The following is a 20,164-nucleotide window of genomic DNA, read 5'->3' as shown; positions in this document are numbered from 1 at the left end:
GATGATGCCTTTATTTACACTCAACTGGAGCTCATAGGAGAGGCGCCACTCTTACAAATGCACTGATCCTCCAACCTCAAACAACATGTCGTACAGCCGTTATACAGTTGGACATTTAGGAACCACTTATCTCAAATCACCTGATGACTGATTGTACATTGTTTATGTTAACCCAACAGCAAACAAATGTCAGAGTCAGTGGTGTGAAAGCAGCTGCTTTATTCTCTGTCATTCACTCACTGAAATCTAAAAGCTTATATTTTACAACCTGACTCACCTCTTTACAGTGGTTTCCCTCCACAGCCTGTTTAATTAGCAGAATATGACTATGGTTTATGATGGCTTCATAAAACAACTTTCATCATTAGAGTGTGGCTTTTTGGTTCTATGATATATAGGCTGTTGTATAGTTTCTGGCAATTTAGAAATGAACCTGGCTTAGATTTATGTTCATATGCTTTTTATAACATCTACAGTATGTGTGCTCTTGTTCGATGCAACAAGTGCATCCCACCAGGGTGCATCAGTGTTTGTCGTGACTAATATTAGAGCCACTTTAGTTATTAGTTTCAGACACTACTTTGGGCATTTTCTCCACACCATGTCATGTACACTCTCTTGCAGTGATGCATTGTGGGATATTACAAGTCCACTCTACGGGCTATAATAATTTTCGCTATCCATTTCAACAGCACTGCAACTCAGACTTCAGTATGGACTACATAGGGAGTAGGGGGAGATTTTGGACATAGCCGCAAATTCTTCTCTACCTGAGATCCATCGGCAGCTCAGTGATTTGAACTCACAACCATTCACACATTGGGGATATTATTTAGTGTGTGATACAAGGTGCTGCACACAATATTTCAGATTTTTCAGGCCATTTTAATGCACGAGGTCATACACTTTGACAAACTGCTGTGACACTATGTGCACAAGTCGGGGTTAATCTGAGGCCTGAGCTGTTTCTGCTTGCTCTGTGTGCGCAGAAGTTATCACAGGAAATTCTCCTGATCAAGTTTTTTTTGGCCGTGATCTCCCTGCAGAGTCTTAGTCCATGAGACGTTTGTCATTTTAACCTCTGTTCTGATTGATCTGGTGATTTTCACAATCACACTCTTCGCGCCATCTGGATGAGAAAATATTCCATCTGCTGCACAATAAAAATGTTTTTCACCAGTTTCCCAAGTTCAGACAGCTGCTTTCTTTTGATTCTGAAAGAGAAACAGCTTTGGAGACGGAGTCAAAATCTTTCTTAGCAATATGAGGACAATACTCTTTTATCTGGATGGTTCAAGAGTCTGTAGTGTCTCTGAAAATACCTTTAGAGGACTGTCTGTTTTCACAGTTGAATTATTACTGAAGTTATTACTGTCCAATTACTTTAGAGAAATTGATGGTTACCTTTTTGATTTGATTCTAATACACTACAGACACAAACTGGGGCTGTTATCAGAGCAGGGGCATATGTCTCTATGTGCAAGAGTCTCTCCTAACACCTCTCACACATTTATACTTACGGCAACCTTTACTGTGCACACCTTTGTGTTGGAATTTCTTTTTTACATTTTATTTTATTTTTCATCAGATATCACATATATTGGTGTTTTTTTTGTGTTAGAGAGTGGTCTCTGGTGCAACTTCACCAACCCACAAGGTGCATGGAGAGTGGAAACACAGTGGAAAATGTTCAAAGGAGCTCCAGCAACACTTGTGAAATGGAAAAAACAACTTTATTTGACCAATGCGTTCGGCTTGTGACCCTGATGAAGGCCACAAGCCGAAACGCGTTGGTCAAATAAAGTTGTTTTTTCCATATCACATGGGTCGTTTTTTTGTATTGACATGTATTGTCAAGAGCTGCTGACCCAGCCCCCACACACTCCCACTGACCTCCACACTTGAGAGAAAGTGGATGAAACCTCAGCAGAGAAAAAGAGTGACTTCATTCTGCAGTGACGACCAAGGGTCACAACGAGTTGGGACACCGAATGGTCTTGAACTGATTTAAACTACTGTTGGAAACCAAAGCCTTGAAAATATTTTATTTTTTACAACACACTTTTTTACAGTGAGTTCTGATGGAAACTGTGTGCGTGCGTTCGTGCGTGTGTATAAGGAACAAAATAATCGTCAGCACCTCTCAAATTCAATAAAAAATGTGCGTTATAAAATTCAAAATTTACAGCTGGACTGTTGGATTAGATTCAGTTCGTTTTAACACCATGTACTTAACAAATTGCCAGCTGTATTTTCACCTTTTACACCAAATTAGTTCTTTTGCCTTATTACAACAATCAATAAATACAGTTTTAAGTTCTGACACAGTGAATCTCATTTATGATCGATTTGACGAGAGACAGCCAAAAGCGAAAAAAAACAAAACAAAAAAAAAACCTCTTCTTTTTCTCTTTTATTTGCAGGTCTGGCAGCTCAACACATGGTCTTCAGCTCGAATACCTGTGGAGGCTCAGCTGCTGCTTCAGCCTTCACTTTTTCCATATTAATTTCTTTCATCGTCTTCCCCAGATGTTGTCTGCTTCGTCTTTGGAGTTTGGAGACCCCTCTTGCATAGCAGTGCTATCTTCCTGGTTCCTGTCAAATTCACAGTGCTGATAGTTTGGGACAACACCTTCAGGCTCCTGGTTGCTCTGACTTCCATCCCTCTGTTTTTTCTTTTAGGCCTTTAAGATCGATTTGTTGTGCTGAAGTTTTATCGTGTTCTTCTCATTCTCTTCATCTTGGAGGATTTAAGATGTAACCTCTCTTTGAGGAACACTTGAGCAATCCTCTCTTTAAACTCTAACTGGAAAAAAAAACTTAAAGAATTGTTTAGTTATTTCATCAAGTATGTCACACTTTTCATCTGGGAGGTAAATGATCTAGTCTCACTATTTGTACTCCTTTATCCTTCTCTCTCAGTGTTTTATCACTTCATCCAAGACCTTGATACCTTGATTGTTCACTGAAGGTGATGACTCAACGCATAAAGCTAATACCTCTCTGGGATCTGGCTAACCTTCATACTAATGAACAAGACTTTATCTGGGGGAAGACCTGACATTTTACTATTTGTGGGTGGAAATTACAGATGAAGAAGTTGTATACTACCATAACGAAGAGTGGGTAAAAATAATACAGCAAGAACATCAGGCACAAACTCCTTTTACTTCTTTTGCATTATTGATCTGTTTACTTCTGAGTAAGTGCGTCTACCGGCCTGACAGCTGAGGACAAGACGACAGAAGTCGTGACTGAAGTTCTTGAATAGCCCAGCAGCCACACTTTTACCATTTACCAAGTATATATTCTACTTAAACTGTTTGTGTTGGGAAACATATTTTTGCATCTTAGTCATTGAACACATATTCACTCACTGCCAGAATCACATGTGAACTCTTGCTTTGTAACCATGCAGCCTTTCTCCCAGCAGCAGGCACACAAGCTGTCTGCTGTTTGCCTGAAGCTTTCCGTTCAGTCTGACAGAGTGTCAGTCACCTCTGCCCTAAAGATCTGAAATGACAGTGACATGTCACAGCCTCATACAGCTGTAGTACTGTGGTAAAATCTGAGGCATATGATGCGTATTCCAACTGCATGAGGTCAAGCATCTTAGCACATTGCCCGTACTTTATTCACCCTGATCACTTCTTTTTATGAGAATTAGAATTATGAAATAAATAAATAAAAATGCACAATTTACAATTCAAACTTTTTAAAATTAGCATCCCAGCAGTTTACAATAAATTAAATGTATACGATGGCCACAAAGATTCACTGTGAACCAAGACAAAGTGAATCAGCCTGATTAGCAGGTCGGAAAAACTTAATAATTGTACAGAAATTTTGATTTTTATTCTTTGTATGAAAGGATTAGGGTTACTTAAAAAAATAATTAATTAATAATTGGATCCATAAACACATAGAAATGATCTCGGTCACCTATTTAAACTGTAACAATATCTCCTGCAGAAGCTACTGCTGACAGTGTGGATGGGGGTTTACATGGCCTCCGCCCGCTGCTTCCGCCTGCCGGCATGTTTCTGCTCCTCCAGGGTCACCTCCAGCCTCGCCATCCTCCTGCACTGACCATCGCTCTAGAAAGACCATCAGCTGAGAGCATAGCTACACCAGCGCCTACCCAGCCAGCGGTTTGCTGATGTGGTCCCTGCATGGAGAGAAAAAAAGCCTCCTGACTGACTGAGACGGAGCTGGTGTCAGAGGAGTGACTGCATTCCTTCAGGGTTTAAAGAGATTCAAGGATTTCCATCCGAGGACGGTAATGAGATGTTAATGGATTCTGTGCTTTCACATGTATTAATCAAACATCGCACAGAATCTACATCCATGTATAAAATTAGTTCAATTTTTTTTAAATACTCTTGTATAGGGAGTGGTGGGGAGAGATACCCTGCTGTGTACTGTTGCTAAGAAACCACACTGGTGTCTTGACACTCCTTGTGTGGTGCATTATGCTGCAGTCTTCTCATCCATATGCTCTGCTTGGCTTCTGGAGGATCATTTACAACCAGTCAGTAACTAAATGAAGCTAATGACCCACCAAAGATAAATCAAGGCATGTTTTCAGCAGTGTATTACATTTGTTTACGGCTGCGGTGGCTTTACTGTCTAATTATACTTCATGATCTACATCAGTGACTAAAATGTCATTAAGAAAGACATAAAAACAATACAGACCTTGCTTTACTATTGTTGCACTTCTGTTTTTTTTCTGTTCACATCTGCCAGATGAATAAATAAGCACATTTATTGTCACCAAGGATGTTCAGACTCTACACTCATGTCAGTTTCTCTCACAAAAGTTGCTCAGAAACGTTGCAGTGGAGGGAAACGTGAGGTTTTATTGGCACTATTTTTGCACAGTCACATGTCTTTCCTGAAGCTTCAGGATGGAAAATGCTTTACCATGTGGAGTATGTCTCTTAAGTGTTGTGAAGGTTGTTGTTTAACATTCAGAAATCAAATGCTCAGGGACAATCCAAGTGGTCTAATTCTGACACAATATACACTAATATACAATTGACCTTGGAAATCGTGCTGTTAAGTTTCATTATGGTTTCATTAAGTAATAACTGTAGCGGGAGCAGTTCCACATTTTAAAGGAAAACTACTAACAATTGTAAGCACTACAATATGGCTCTTACAATAACCATAATCAACGTATATATTATACTGTATATAAGAAATACAAAATAAGAAACGTATATTGGTTTGTATATTTTTACTTACAATAATTTGTCTTGGTATTAAGGTTATTAAGGCATGAAAATAATAACTTAAATAATAAAACGTAATGTAGTGTAGTAGAGTTGTAATATTGTTTGGTTTTGAACTGTTCAAATGATTTCTCCATCTCTTATTGGTGAAAAATTCCACCCAACTTTTTGTGGCTCTGATGAACCACCAGAGGGCCCCTGTGTACAACAGCACATCAAGTCAAAGCTTGATGAAGTACAGTAGCGTAAAAAATAAAGTTTCTCCATAAGAACAAGACATAAGGAAATTGTTTGTTTAAGACAAATGTAATACTAATACTAATAATACTAATGTCCTCATGGCAATGTGATAATAACTAATTGCTGCTTTATTGAATGTTTCAGTCTGATTTTATCGAGGCAGACTTTTAATAGTATCAAACCACTCATTAAATAAGCATTCAAGTTATAAAGCCTTACAAAGCTTTCTGTTGTTCATTCTCTCTGCTACATTAAACTCTAGACTCCTGCAGTTCTCATATATTCTAAAAGTTGGTTCCAATGTACGTTTGTTACTTTTTTTTTTTTTCCCAGTGTGACACAACAGTTTCAGACTGTCATCAGCTGTCACCTATGATGACACTGTAATTATTACCATCATTGTTGGTGTTGTTGTTGCTATTTTTTTATTATTATCATAAACCTTAAACTTTTGTCCACAATATGTCTTAACAAACGCAATTATGTTATGTTTGTGTTTTTATGTCTCTTTGTCTGATAAAAAAAACAACCACACTAAAACCATGTTGAGCCACCAACAGTGGAACACCACTGAGCAAGAGCCTGCATATACAAATCAGCTGTCAAAGTCTGAGTGGAGGAAACCAGGAGAAGATGAATACACAACTTGTGACCGCCAAGCCACACATGTTCCTCTTTATCATGTTACCCCGACATGATCTGTCCCAACACAAATTACCATGCCACTGGGTTTTCTTATTGTCATTGGCAAACAGTGCAGAGTCTGTGGTGGCCCTACAGGCTCTACTCTAACCCTACATGTCAAGATGCCAGTTAGAAAAGGATGTTTCACATGTGAAGTGTTTCCACTGAGGGAAACTGTATCCATCGAGCTAGGATTCGAGATTGGGAAGCATTGACTTCCTATGAAAATGTTCACAGTGTAAATTATGTAAACAAACAATTCTTAATCTTATGAAATACACACACATTTAAAAGCCAATACATTTTAGATAAACGTTGACAAATACTGCACATAAATGAAGGTGTATGCGTCATGTGACCAAGTCAAAGTGTAGTAAACCAATTTTGAGATATTTGTATATTGTTTCTGTATGCTTACAGATTTTGAAGAAGGCCTCAGGGCTGAAACGTCATTCTGCATGCTAATGCGTCAGCTCATAGCTATATGTGTCTCACACTTGGCCTGCTAAAGTGAAAACTAAACAATTATGTGGAGGTTTTTATTTTTACATGATTGTGATGGCTGCACTCGCTGCCACAGATTCATCTGTTTCATTTTCTTAATTAAGTATTATATTGTCCGAGATATAGGATTTGGTTTGACATAGCATATGCAGTTTTATTAGCAATCATTACAATGATCTATTTGGCTGCAGAATTTCAATCAACTTTCTTGGCTGGTTTTACTTTATTGGTTTCATATAGGCTAAGTTATTCAATTTCAATTAAGTCACTTCACTTTTCTTTATTTCTTTAGTTATCACTTCCTGAGTGGTGGTCCAGGAATTCCATTTCAATCAGGCATATGATCTGGTTTTAAGTTTCCTTCTGTTAATGCTTTTGTTTTATTCCATTTTTATATTTATTTTACTGGCTCAGAATAAAGTATTATTGTGTATTATAAGGAAAGTATCAACATAAACACAATGCATACAAAAACTCTTAATATAAACATACTCATGAATATAAACACAACAACTCACTGTAGGCTAACACGAAACTTGAACACAACATAATTGACACTTTTTTTCTTGTTTGACTCAGCTAAGAAGGTTGTTGGGTGACTGTCCTTGATTTGCATTCACACCTAAGCCTGGTGCTAACACAACAAAGCTGAGGTCTGATGATGAGTCATCTCTGCATTTATCATAACGTTTAGGTTTGAATGAGCAAAATACATTTTCAACCCCAAAGGAAGAATTTGTATAAGTCTGAATATTTCTCTGGATAACAGTAGCCTACATTTCAGACGCAGGGAGGAGTAGGCCTAGTGTAAACAGCCTCGTAAAGTAGAGTCTTTCCCATCACACACTGACACATTTCCTCTCCTTGCTGGACAACAGCAGGAAAGAGAAAGGCTGTTGTGACGGAAAGGCTACATATAGTTGTTACAGTAAAAGGTGTTTACATTATTTGGCACTCCCCCACTCCCCTGTGTGCGCCATCAAAGGCCACATTGTGTCTGTTAAGTCGCGCCACAGTGCTCCCCTCCATCAACACATGGCAGTCAGAATTTATCGAGCGGCAGCCAATCAGAGCGCTCCTTTTAGGGCGAGCCTCCGCGGCGGCCGGCCAATCAGGAAGGCGGAACAGGACCCGTGCCTCCGAGTTGTGCAGCGATGCAGTCACGTGACGTTAGGAAAAGGAATGCCAACATGGACCCGTGGCAAGGACGGGATGTGAGTGTGCTACGACAATAACACGACGGAAGAAAAAAAAAAAAAAAAAAAAAGGAAACACGAAGATAAAATACACAAACCCATCGACGGCGCAGCTTCCCTTCACCGAGCCTCCTGCGAACTATACTCACGGTAGGTCGAGCCAAAATGTCCGGGATTCTCCTGCTCGGTTCATCCGGAGAGACGGAGGAGTATAAATAGAACATTTTTTTTTTTTTTTTTGACCCAACCGAACTTGAGACTCGTGGATTCCGATGCAGGCGTATAGTTGTTGCACCCAGGCGGATTGCCATGTTGTCGACCGCTCCTCCGTTTACAAACACAGTTTTTTTAGCTGCTTTCACGGGGCCGATTGTTTTCTCGGGGTGACTTTTCTTCACCATATGGCTCTGGGCGCGTCTGCGTGAGCTGTGTTTTTTCCTTTTTTTTTCTCTCCTTTCTTTCCTTCTTTTATTTTTTGTGTGCAGCGCCTTGTTCCTGCACTGTGTCAAGTCCGAGGCCCTGCTGCAACATGTGCCCGACGGTGTGACAGCAGCAACAAACATCCTTTACATAAGCGAAGGGGGATTATCTTCCCCTTGTGAGTGGAGACTGTGTTTTTCAAATGTGGCATTCACGGACCCGATGGAGGCCTGGCTTAGACAGACTCCCTGGCCTATTTAAAGTTGAACTTTTTACACATTAGAAATAAGCATACTCGAATCATAATCTTTATATGTTTTCTTCTCATAGCCTTTGCTTCTGCCCCTGTTAATATACACATATATGGCTAAACAACACATGGGGCCTAATAGTACAGAGAACTGCTATTCATAAGGGCTCAAAGATCAAAATGACCTTATTATTAAGGTCTGCACTGTCAACAAAGGCTGGTTCTGTATGATTAACTTGATTTCTGCAGGATCTATATAAATGGCTCAGTAAAGGCCCAACATTTTCTCCTTGTGGCCCTCAAACAGGTTAATCTTTGCATGACTGATTGGCCATTCATTTTTGGGGTTGATGTTTTCCTCTTGTTAAAGAGAAAATCCAAGTCTCAATCCAGATTTTCTATTTGGCATGTACACACAGGAAAATGAGTTTGAGTAAAATATCTAAAAGTACAGAACCAAGGGGTTCATAGGGCCGAGCTATACAGTATATCCATGTTATCGTAGATCAAGTTGAGTCACTATGGTGTCAACTTATTGTTTTATTCTTAGAATTTCTTAGTTCAAAGAAAAGGTGTTATTTATGGTTTGACTTGTGGACAGTGTTTTGTAACAGTAGAACCGTTCACTATTGAACAGTAATCTTATTATGAGGATGATTATGCTATATTTGCTGTATTATATTACTCAGTATCACCAGCGTTGAACCATACCACACAGGGCAGGTTTATGGTATATTTAGTGAAATTAACTTTTTGGTTTAGAAATGGAGAAGTTAAAAGTTGTCTGTTGCCTGACGAATTGTAAAATACACAGCAAAATGAAATTGTCTCTAAGAATCCAACAAAGCAGTTTCCAGTGGGATGCACTTGTTTATAGATTATCTCATGTAAGTGTACAGGTTGAGGTCAAGGCCTCACAATATTGCAGAGAGAAACTACCGATTAATGAGAATGAATGTTGTGGTGGCAGATCTGGATCACCTGGACACCTGCAGAATGAGTAGAGCGAGAGGAGAAGCCCAGACGATAAGAGAGACAAATTACAAAATGAATGACATGCCCTGGTGTGGAGAGAGAAACAGAAAGCAGAAGTGCTCAAAGCATCATGGGAGTTCCCCCAGCAGTCTAGACCCATAGCAGCATGACTAGCGCTGGTTCAGCGTGCACCTGAGCCAGCCTTACCCATCATCTTAAAAAAAGAGTGAAAACATGGCAAAAAAAAAAATCTGGGAACAGCAGTAGAGAACAAATCAATTTTACTTTCAGTTGTGAAATCAAATCTTGTTTCAATGTTGCCTCTCTCTGCAGGTTCTGCGATTTCCTCGACATCCTTTTCTGCCGCGCCATCGGGCCTGGATCAATGGTGTCTCTCAGCAGCAGAACGCTGAGTCTGGAGAACGACCTGTTCAGGGACAGCAGCAGCAGCAGCAGCCTCTTCTCCCTCAGCCTGGGAGATGGAGCCTGCAGCGAGCGGGCCAGTCTAGCCTCCTGCGACAGCCCCGAGGCGGGGGACCTGGGGGCCATACACAGCTCCAGCCCCGGGGTGGAGGAGGAGGAGGAGGAAGAAGAGGAGGAAGAGGAGGAGGAAGATGGGGCGCGACTGCATGTCTTTCTCGGAGCGGCGGCGGCGGCAGAGGAGGAGGAGGAACCCGCCAGTCAGGATCCTACGCTGCCAGAGTTCCCCTTTCATCCCTCCTCCCCTTTCTCCCCGACCCTGGAGGACATCGAGGAGTTCTTGAGGGAAAAGATGGAGCTGGTCAAAGATGGGCTGACACCCCCGAAAGAGGAGGCCTCCCCTCTTCCATGCAGCTCCAGTGACTCCGCGTCTCCATCCTCCTCTGCGCTCCTGGCCTCCTCCTCCTCCTCCTCCTCCTCCTCCTCCTCCTCCTCCTCCTCCTCAGAGACTTGCAGTGACCCCGGGACTAGTGCCTCTCAGTGCTCCCCCAGCCCAAACACTCCTCACAGCGAGCAGACCAGCCCCAGCCCGGCTGACTCGTCCCCTTCCGCCCAACTCACCCCTGCACCATCCGCCGTAACCCCCCCGGTGCTCCTGGGCGCTCCGCTGGTCCTCCAGCTGCAGCCTCTTCCCGTGGCCCCGCCTCAGCCGCCGGCCGTCTCTCCTCCCGGGGCACAAAACGGCATTTGGCTCACCCATCTCATCATGGGGCTCCAGGGTGCTACGGGACAAAATCTGACCCTACTGGCCCCCCAGGTGCCCTCCGCCTCCAACACCACCACCACCACCGCCACCGCCACCATTTTATCCCTAAGCAGCGGTGACGCCAAGTCAGCCGACCAGAAGTACGTGAAGATCGCGCCTCTGCCCATCACGATGAGGACAGTAGAGATCACAGGTGTGACGGGGGTGGGGGCCCAGGGCAGCGGGCTGTTGAAGGCCATCGCCCCCCGGGTGACCAGAGTTCCACCGACGGAGAGGGTCCACAAGTGCTCCCACCCGGGCTGTGGGAAGATGTACACCAAAAGCAGCCACCTGAAGGCTCACTTCCGCCGGCACACAGGAGAGAAGCCGTACACGTGTAGCTGGCCCGAATGTGGCTGGAGGTGAGTGACAGAGTTAGAACTGGGCCATATTTAACAGTTAAAGCTAAGCTGAGGCAGCGCGGTGGCAGGGACAAAGTGAAAACTAAGCTTAAAGTCATACGCCAACTTTTTTTTTTCGTGTCCTGCCTCACTCTCGAGTCAATGACAAGCAGATAGACACCATCCTTTCGACTGTGCGTGCAGTAACAAGGGAGATAGAGCCGTATCGCCCGTAATTAGCTTAGCTCAGCTCAAACGCTGAAAGTGTATGGGTAGTGTTAGCCTGCCTGCTACCTGAGCCGAAATCAGCAGTCAGAAGCTGATTTCATTTTAGCTCTAAACTCTGTAAATATATCACTTTATCAACATTTCAAACATTTTTAGGCGAGAAAGTAGCCGTTTAGATCTGCAGTGTGTCGTTAATTTGTCTAAATACCAGCTGTTTTGGACCAATTCGGCGCTACTCAAGCTAGCCGTTGTGACCAACGCACTTCCGGTTACTTTCACAAAATAAAACACCCGTTTCCCTTTACATACAGAAGTGCTTTTACTTTGAAATAGGAAGCTAAACTACCCTCGATGTAGCTAGCTTGAACCAAAACAAACCGTCTTTGCTTGAACCCTCCGTTTTGACCGATCTTATCCTGTTACCGGCATTTGACTGCTCAAGATGCCTTACCGGAGAGTTTTGTCAGCTCTGAGACAAAGATCGGTTCCTTTTAGAGTTGCTGAAGAGTTTCTCTGATGACTTTAGGTGGAGGCAGGCTAACACTACCTATACACTTCCAGCGTTTGAGCTAAGCTAATTATGGGCGATACGGCTCTATCTCCCTTGTTACTGCACGCACAGTCGAAAGGATGGTGTCTATCTGCTTGTCATGGACTCGGGAGTGAGGCAAGACACGTAAAAATAAAAAATGTTGGCATATCCCTTTAAGATCAAACAGGGCGGGGCAGTCTGGCCACAATATATCGGAAATCTCTGAATTCTGTTTTGGCACTGATTTTATTCTGAAAGTCCTGAATTTAACTTTATTTGATGCCTCCTTTGAATCTTCGTGCACTCGCTACTGTTCTTAGCTTTTATAACCCAACACCAACGGACTAGTTAGCAACAACTGAACAATTTGATATATAAACAGTGCATGTTTTAATGAAGCAATCTCTAGATGAAGATTAAAGGAGTAAGTCAAGGCGATAATGTGGCTGTGTTACTTCAGGTACCAACTGAATGTAGGTCAATCCAGGTCGGTTCAGGAAATTCAGTTTACTGTATCTGACAGATCCAGGAGTATGAGGGTTTCTCAGATGCCAAGATGCTGCTCTGTGGTTAAAATACAATGAGGAAGAGTTTTTCAAGTCTAAAAAAAGACTAAGCTGACAATAATCTTCTTCTCTGTCAGTGATGTTTATCTAGCCGGAATGTGTGCATACTTGTTTATCAAACTCACTTCCTCGCTGGATGATGGTGACATCAACTCGTACCAACACTTGAGCTACATTCGGTCTTTTTTAACAGACAGATCACTTTTCTTTTCTTTTTGCCTGTTCTATCATTGTGGACAGACTCACTGCAAATGATTTTCTTTCTTAATCTGTTTGTCACTTCTATTTATTGTTTAGTCAATCACATGTCTAAAAATAGATTTGAAGAAATGCCCTGTCAGTTTTCAGTTGCACAGTTTTCCACAGCCTAGGTCGGATAACATCTCCGTGCTCTGCCGTCCAAATGTCTGTCTGTCTCGACGGTCACATGGACGACAGATAATTTGCATATTTAAGGCTTTTCAGATCAGCGTAAAATTGAATTTTCCACCTTTGCCCTGAATGACCTTAAACAATTATTCATTTATCAAAACTGCTGATGTTTTCAGTTCGTTTCAGGTCGGTGGTTTGATCGTCCGGCTCCTCGGGTCCGCATGTTGAAGTTTCCTTGCTCGTGCTGCATGATATGCAAAAAAGAAAAATTGTTTTAGCAGATGATATGTCGCTCAGAGCATGTCTGTAGAACCACAACACACATTATGTTAACACATTTGTAAAACATTGGACCTTTATCTAAGTAAAACTGCAGCCTCGGCATTTTGGATATTAACACTCGGTCGTGTTGCAATTCCAGTCATATTTCAATCCTGCAGTCCGAGTGGCTGGGAGCTGCAAATTGCCTCGGATGGCTGCTCCATCAGCTATGAGTGTGAATGGTTGAAGCTCTGTATGTGCAGAAGAATATGTGTGTAGTGTAAATGGGTTAATGTGGTTTATGGCGTAAATCTCTCTTGAGTGGTTGAGAAAAGACTAGAAAAGGGCGTTTACAATTACAGTCTATTTACTATGTAACACCACAGCAAGTCAACATTAACCAGCCTCACAGGGATGAGTCATAATAATAAACAGCCAGGAGCTAAAAGGTAACACTTCATTCATACGTTTCCAAAACATTTCATCCTTAACCAAACGGTGCACGTTGGAACAGATTAACCTGAGCAGTCATGTGGGCCTTTGCTGACGAGTGGTTTTAGCTCTTCGGTTATCCTTCTCTTTCCTTGCCAGCGTGAACAAATGTAGGTCACTTCTGTCATTTGTGCGCTAAGTGGAGATTGCACCAATCCCCTGGTAATTATGAATCATCATTGTGAATTTTGTGTTTGATAGCTTTATTGCACTCGTCCATCATCACATGCATTACATTGTGAGACTCAGAAAAAAAGTTTGAGCCCCAAAGGTGGAACTAAAATTGTTTCTGTGGGCATAGAGCTTCTGTTTATGAATCAAATGCAGAAAACACAGACACATTTGATTCTGATCACTTCAATGGATCAGAATCAGAATCAGAACTGTTTTATTGCCAAGAGCAGTAAAGGTCAGTTTACAGCACGAGGTCTTGGTGTCAGGTGCAAACATAAAAGTACCAAAAATAGAATAGAATAAGAAAAGAAAAGAAAATAGAATGAATTAAAATATTCTAGTGCAAAAGATATGCATATACTATACAAAAAGGAAATATGCATACCAGATACGATAAATACACATATACTATATAAAAGAATAGAATAAAGATATACAAATACTACTAAATAAGTTATTGTGCAAAATGTTGTAGTGCAGAGTGACTGTCCATAGGTTTAGGGTTATTTAGGGGGAACTGGGGCATTGTTCACTAGGCTGACTGCAGAGGGGAAGAAACTGTTCCTGTGGCGTGAGGTCCTGGTTTTTTTTTTTTTTTGGGTTTTGCCAGAGGGAAGGGACTGGAAGATACTGGAAGATACATTGTAGGCTGATAAGAAGCCCATCCTCCTAAATCTGTTTGTAACCGTGTTCCTCCCCTCGTGTCACCAGGTTCTCCAGATCCGATGAACTGTCTCGCCACCGTCGCTCTCACTCCGGCATCAAACCGTACGAGTGCTCGCTGTGCGAAAAGAAGTTTGCCCGCAGCGACCACTTATCCAAACACACCAAGGTCCACCGCAGCTCCAGGCCCAGCAGGATTATCAGGGCTACCGTGTGACGGACCCATCGGACCCTGCCGTCGAACCCTTCCACCGCACCTGCCTGGGCTCGGCTCTCGTCCGGGGGCGGGGACCGGGTCTCCCTCAGGACTTTTGGTGCTTTGTGAGCAGAACTTACAGAGAACATCTTGAGAGCTGCCAGCTGCCCCTCGCCTCCCCTCCTCTCCCCTCATCATCACCATCACCATCTCCTTATTGTCTCTCTTCCCTGTCGTGTGTATTTTTCATTGCCCCATCTGAGCAACTTGTCTTATACTGAGCTAACAGCCATCTCAGGAAAAACTTGTGGACTTCCTGGCTTAAACACACACACACACACACACACACACACACACAGACATAAAACAAAACACACAACAGGAGACGGCCTCACAGAGAGTCCCCTTTGTGCAACCCCCGCTTGCACTATCGCCCCTGTTACCAAGCTACCAGGTGCTGTTGAAAAAAGGCAGGTGTTGGCCGAGTGACAGCAATGGGAACGTTTGTAATTATATTATTATTTTGATCCTTCTTTGGCATTCACCCATCTTTGTCAAAGCCAAAATTTCAGGGTCCACATGGATAAAGCTTCCCAACGTGTTTCTTTCTATATTGTTACAAGTGTTACATCGACCCTGAAGCGTTACATTTATGCCATGTGATCTAATCATAAGGCCTGTGATGGACGCGTTTCACGCGGCGGAGCGTGACAGTCGTCCCTATGGAGCGACGGCCCGACAAAAAGCATTAGAAGTTGCCTGGAAGCACTTGGATGTTCAGAGTTAACGCTTCACTCTGAATGAACGATACGACCCTGCTGTGACATTGATTCAGTCATACTAGACGTGTGGCTTCGCTGAGATGAGAGAATCTCCTAAACCTCTGTTGTTTTATGACTCTAAAACTGGCCTTTATCGCGTTCATCCAACCGTAATCCTTATTTTTTTCTTTCACTCGCTTGCCTTTTTCTCAGTCCCAGTATGACCTAATCTCTATCGATGCCTTTTGTCCATATCACAAAACCTCACTTGATCCTGCTGTTGTACTGTTATCATATGACTGCTCTTATTAACTGTGATTCTGAACGGGGAGGGAAGGCGGCGGCGGCGGGCGGGGGGTGGATGCAGATGGGGGGTGGGGTTGCCAAACCAGAAATCCCTGTTCTGTCTCTGTGAGAGCATGAAAACGACACCCGCGGTGCATGACAGTTTATAAGCTGTTTGTTCTCTGAAACTCTCTTGAAAATCATTTGCAGCCGACTTCTGTGGCCTAGAAAACGACTCACACTTTAGGCTCAATGGTTCATAAAATGCTCAGTGGTTCTGAAGTGCTGCTCTTTCTGATTTACAGTAGCGGTTACTGTAAACATTTTTTTTTCCTGTTGGTTATAGCAACTGGAAAAGCTAATACTTTAAACAGCTGGAAAGGCAGCTAACATCTATTCAATCCTCTGTGTAAGCATACTCAATATAATGTGTACTGAACATAAAATACAAAGATAACACATGTACAGCTTGTAGCCTTTATATATATATACAGTATATATATGTTTTTTTTTAATCAAAGAGGATTTTCAATCAGTGCATTAAGCTATTCAGTCGTGTTTCTGGAGAGATTTCTTTTTTTTTGGTCTGTTATGTGAGTTTGATTGTAGCGTGATCAATCTGTGGAATGTCAGACTGACTATTGTCTGGGATTTGGAGTCCCACTCGTACCTGTTCACACAAGCTGAATCTGTCGGTCTCAAGTGCACTTGTGTTTGTGGAAAGTGAGAAACAGTTATTGTGCTCTTATGGCAGTTCCATGAAATGTGTCAGAACTGTAGAATAACCACAACAACAGCAACAACAACAACAACAAAAAAGCTGATTTACGAGGGAAGGTTAAACTGCACACTCTGCCGTGCAGTTGCTATTATCATTTGATCTCAAGTCTTTGGTGCTTCTTAACCTACCAGTGCTTCACACGAGGAGACTCTAATAATTGAACGCTTCACATAACTGGATTGTCTCTGCTGAACCAGCGCACACTTACTACCACAAACTGTTAGGCTACTGGCAATCTTAACTTAGCTCAAGCAACAGTGGTGCTTTCGGATGAACTAAAAAAGTAGAGCACTTTTGCATGTAGCAGTGCACAGTCCTTTACATAGCAACCATCCTCTTGTTTTATATTATGTCCTTAGCTTTTATGGTTACATTTAGGTTTTCATTCTTTAAAAACACCCATGCTTAGTAAATGTAGAAACCCCGTTCAAAGCAGACAGACGGGCAGACGTGTTTATCTGTCTGAACCAGCGCAGCGCTTTGTGTCTGAGCCTCCCCAGGCTGCTTGTACTGACCTACATCCAGACCTGTATTCCCTAATCATCATCCAGTTCTCTCTGTTTCTCTCTCTGCCCTTCCTGTGTATCTGGTTGAAAGCAGGCTGTATTTTCTTTTTTGTATTTTTTTTTGTTGATGTTTTTTTTTTTTTGAATACCAGAAATGCTATTTTCCTATTTGCAAAATAAAACAAACAAAAAAATTTGAATTCCTTGCTTTGTTATTTGAATGATGATGCTTATTGGAGAGGGTTGGCTCATCTGTTACTCCCAGTATACCATCTTATACAGTATATCTGTTATTCAAACACAAAGCAACATTTGCATTTGTAATGATGTTACCGTTTTTGCTGAGTTTGTAAATGGATGAGAGAAGTAAGTAAGACAAGGAAAAGTACTTTTTAGACTTCAAAATCAGTGCTGGGATGTACGTTTACTACAAATGATAAGATGTAATGTGACAAATTTATAAAGAACTATCACACAGCTCTGCATTTCCCCTCTGCGCAACAGAACCATCTTACCATCTTTTAGCTGACTTTTGTTTTCCACCCACGTACACTGTTTTTGTTCATTCTCATCTCTGTTGTCACCTCAAGCAGCAGAAAGTAACTCATCATAATCCGCTGTAGTGACAAACTTAAACTCTAAAAATCTAAACTGAACTAACTAAACTAGACTAAACTATGTGCAAACACCCAATGACAGGCCAAGTTAGTGACTGTGCAGAGAACATAAGTGTTGCATTTTGCAGATAGATCTGCCCAGAATCACAATTTTATTGAACGCTACTTTTACTTAGTGTCTTCTGGATGTGCAAATGCTTGTTGCCAATATGTTGACATGCGTTTTCAGTTTGTTGCACTGTTATAAAGTGGCTTAAGAGCAATTGATACGACTTGGAGTACAATTATGAGGTACTCTGCGGACTGCGGCTACTTCGGGCATTTACATTTTTACTTTAAATTTCTACTTCAATGACATCAAAAAATATGGTATTTTATTTATTCATCACAATTTCATAACATTAACATTATATAATTAACATATAACTTAAGAGTGTCAATGTGGCAAACATGTTGGTAAACAGCTGCCTAAATAAGTTGATACAGAACAATATCAGCATTATTTCAAGTCATGTTTCAGAACAGGTACCAAGCCAGTAAACTCTCCTCTTTTGCTTTTTTGGTCATTTTCCATCAGATAAATCACTGTTCTCTAGCCCTTTGCGAACTTTCACAGCTAATTAGCGTTTGGCAGGTTGCAAATCAGAACTTAATTTTCGAAGAACAGAAGCTTTATGATCTGTGAAACCACAGCAATGAGCTAAAAGAGGCTTTGAGGCTCCTTGGACCAGAGGGTAAATGCAGTCAAGTGATTCAAGCAACCTTCTTCACATTGCATTTAGTCATTTGACCCATTATCCATTTAAAAATCATTAGTGCAAGTTTAAGATTTATGACCTATTAATATATTCATAAAATAAATCCAAAAACATCCTCTAACCTCAAAATGCTGCTTATGTGTATGCACATTTGAAACACTGATATTTTAGCCACATAAAGCTTTAATACCTAAAACAGTTGCTTTATTGTCATGGCGTGCAGAGTTACCAGCCTGCTCTCCATTGTTGCTCTGACGCCGCCCTTACACTAATTTGCCCAGTGACTGTTTGACTGAAATGACTCCATTCTGTATTTCCTGCAGTGCTGAAAGACAGCAGCGATTACAGCACAGAGTGGGTGGCAGGATAACCACATCAAGGCCGCTCCACTGAGCCTCTGGATAAAAACACGCTGCAGGCTTTCCAATAGTGATCCGACTGCTGCAGCAGTATGGTGTAATACAGTATCTCTTAGTTCAATACTCAAGAAAGCGAGAGAGGAAGGGAAGCTGCACCTTTATCGTCATGCATATCAGGTTGGAATTTCTGGCTGTTGGTGCTTTCTAGTTATGTTTGGCTTGGGAAGGGAGCAGAGCACTGAGAGGAAACTGGGACCAGCTTCAAAGCTGAAATCTGTGTTGCCTCCTTTCCTGCCTCTGTCGTTTCACACTGTCGCTAATCTGGAATGAAACTGTTTCAAATGCTGCTCATCTGACTCCTGTTGTGCCGTTCTGATTCACAAATTGTGGCCGAGGCAGGCGTCTGAGAAGAAAACAGGCCAGACAGGGGGAAGAAGGGGGTTTTCTTTTTAGAAATGAAATGTGGCCACAGGCAGTAATGTAATAAGAGCAGCTGACCAACAGTTGTGACCAGAGGTTACTGTAGGACAGAACACTGTGTTGTCTGTAAAAGGAACAGCGCTGCTTTTAAAAAGCTATAGATTCATGCAAATCTGCAACTGTGACAAGAACATCTTCCCAAACACTATATAGAAATGTTTATTGTACTTTAATTGATAGCTTGAAACAAATACAGTGAACAATAACTCATTTTGACTTGTTCTGCCCCTCCCTCAAACTTATTGTCTTTTTCCCCCCTTTCTCTCTCTGGCCTAGTTGGAGAGTAAATTCATATAAAAGGCATAGAAGCAACTGGAGAAAAGTTTAAAGCTGCACTGATCAGAACTGTGTGCATTGGTAATGGATCACTGTGTAATTTGAAAGAAATAGAGACGAGAGAGATGAACTCACAAAGCGCTATCTGCTGTTTTTCTCAGCTCTAGAGAGATGTTATAAGAGATAAGAGATATTAAAAAGGAGGACATGTCCTGTCCCGCCACAAAACACCCAGTTGTCTGCTTATCAATCAGAGCTGGGATGTTAGTAAACCTGTGGGAAAAGGGACATTTTTCTCAAACCTTTGGAGTGTCTTGATCAGATTTGTCTGGTGATTCAATACATTCAAATCCCTCCCCATTCATTTAGATAGGGGCCTGGTCTTGCATTAATGTACCTATGAGGACTTTGGCTCTATAAAGCATTTTCTGCTTGTTGTTTTGGTTTTCTAACCCACATAAATTTAGTTTCCATCCGCTCTCATCAACCAAAATGCCCATTGCAACTTCTCACAACCCAAAGTCAGGTATATTAGCACAGATGTCTAATTTTGTTCAACCAATTTGTTAATTTTTTTAATGAAAAATAGAATTTGATTAACAGAAGTTAAACAACAAAATACTATTGTTGTGACTTCTGTTGCCCGTACATTCCAGAAAAGTGCTGCTTTAAGACTGCTTTTACCTTAGAAAAAAAAAACAGGTACAGATCTGACAGAATCCAGATATTTACATTAAACAACATTAAAGTGACTGAGAAATATTCAAAAGCTGTAAGGACAGTGG

General features: G+C 41.7%; 1 protein-coding gene across 1 annotated transcript; it reads left to right on the top strand.

The window, feature by feature from the left end:
• The first annotated feature begins 7,828 nt into the window (after positions 1-7,828).
• LOC146987292 (uncharacterized) lies at positions 7,829-14,898 on the top strand. The gene is made up of 3 exons (XM_085776516.1): positions 7,829-8,011; positions 9,840-11,093; positions 14,409-14,898. The coding sequence occupies exons 2-3, from the start codon at positions 9,892-9,894 to the stop codon at positions 14,575-14,577; spliced, it is 1,371 nt and encodes a 456-aa protein (XP_085632642.1). The 5' UTR covers positions 7,829-8,011; positions 9,840-9,891; the 3' UTR covers positions 14,578-14,898.
• The last annotated feature ends 5,266 nt before the right edge of the window (positions 14,899-20,164 follow it).

This window comes from Trachurus japonicus, chromosome 5 (assembly GCF_045865225.1).
Source record: "Trachurus japonicus isolate A0001 chromosome 5, Traja_1.0".
Lineage (NCBI taxonomy): Eukaryota > Metazoa > Chordata > Actinopteri > Carangiformes > Carangidae > Trachurus > Trachurus japonicus.
This window is presented reverse-complemented; position numbering and strand designations above follow the sequence as displayed.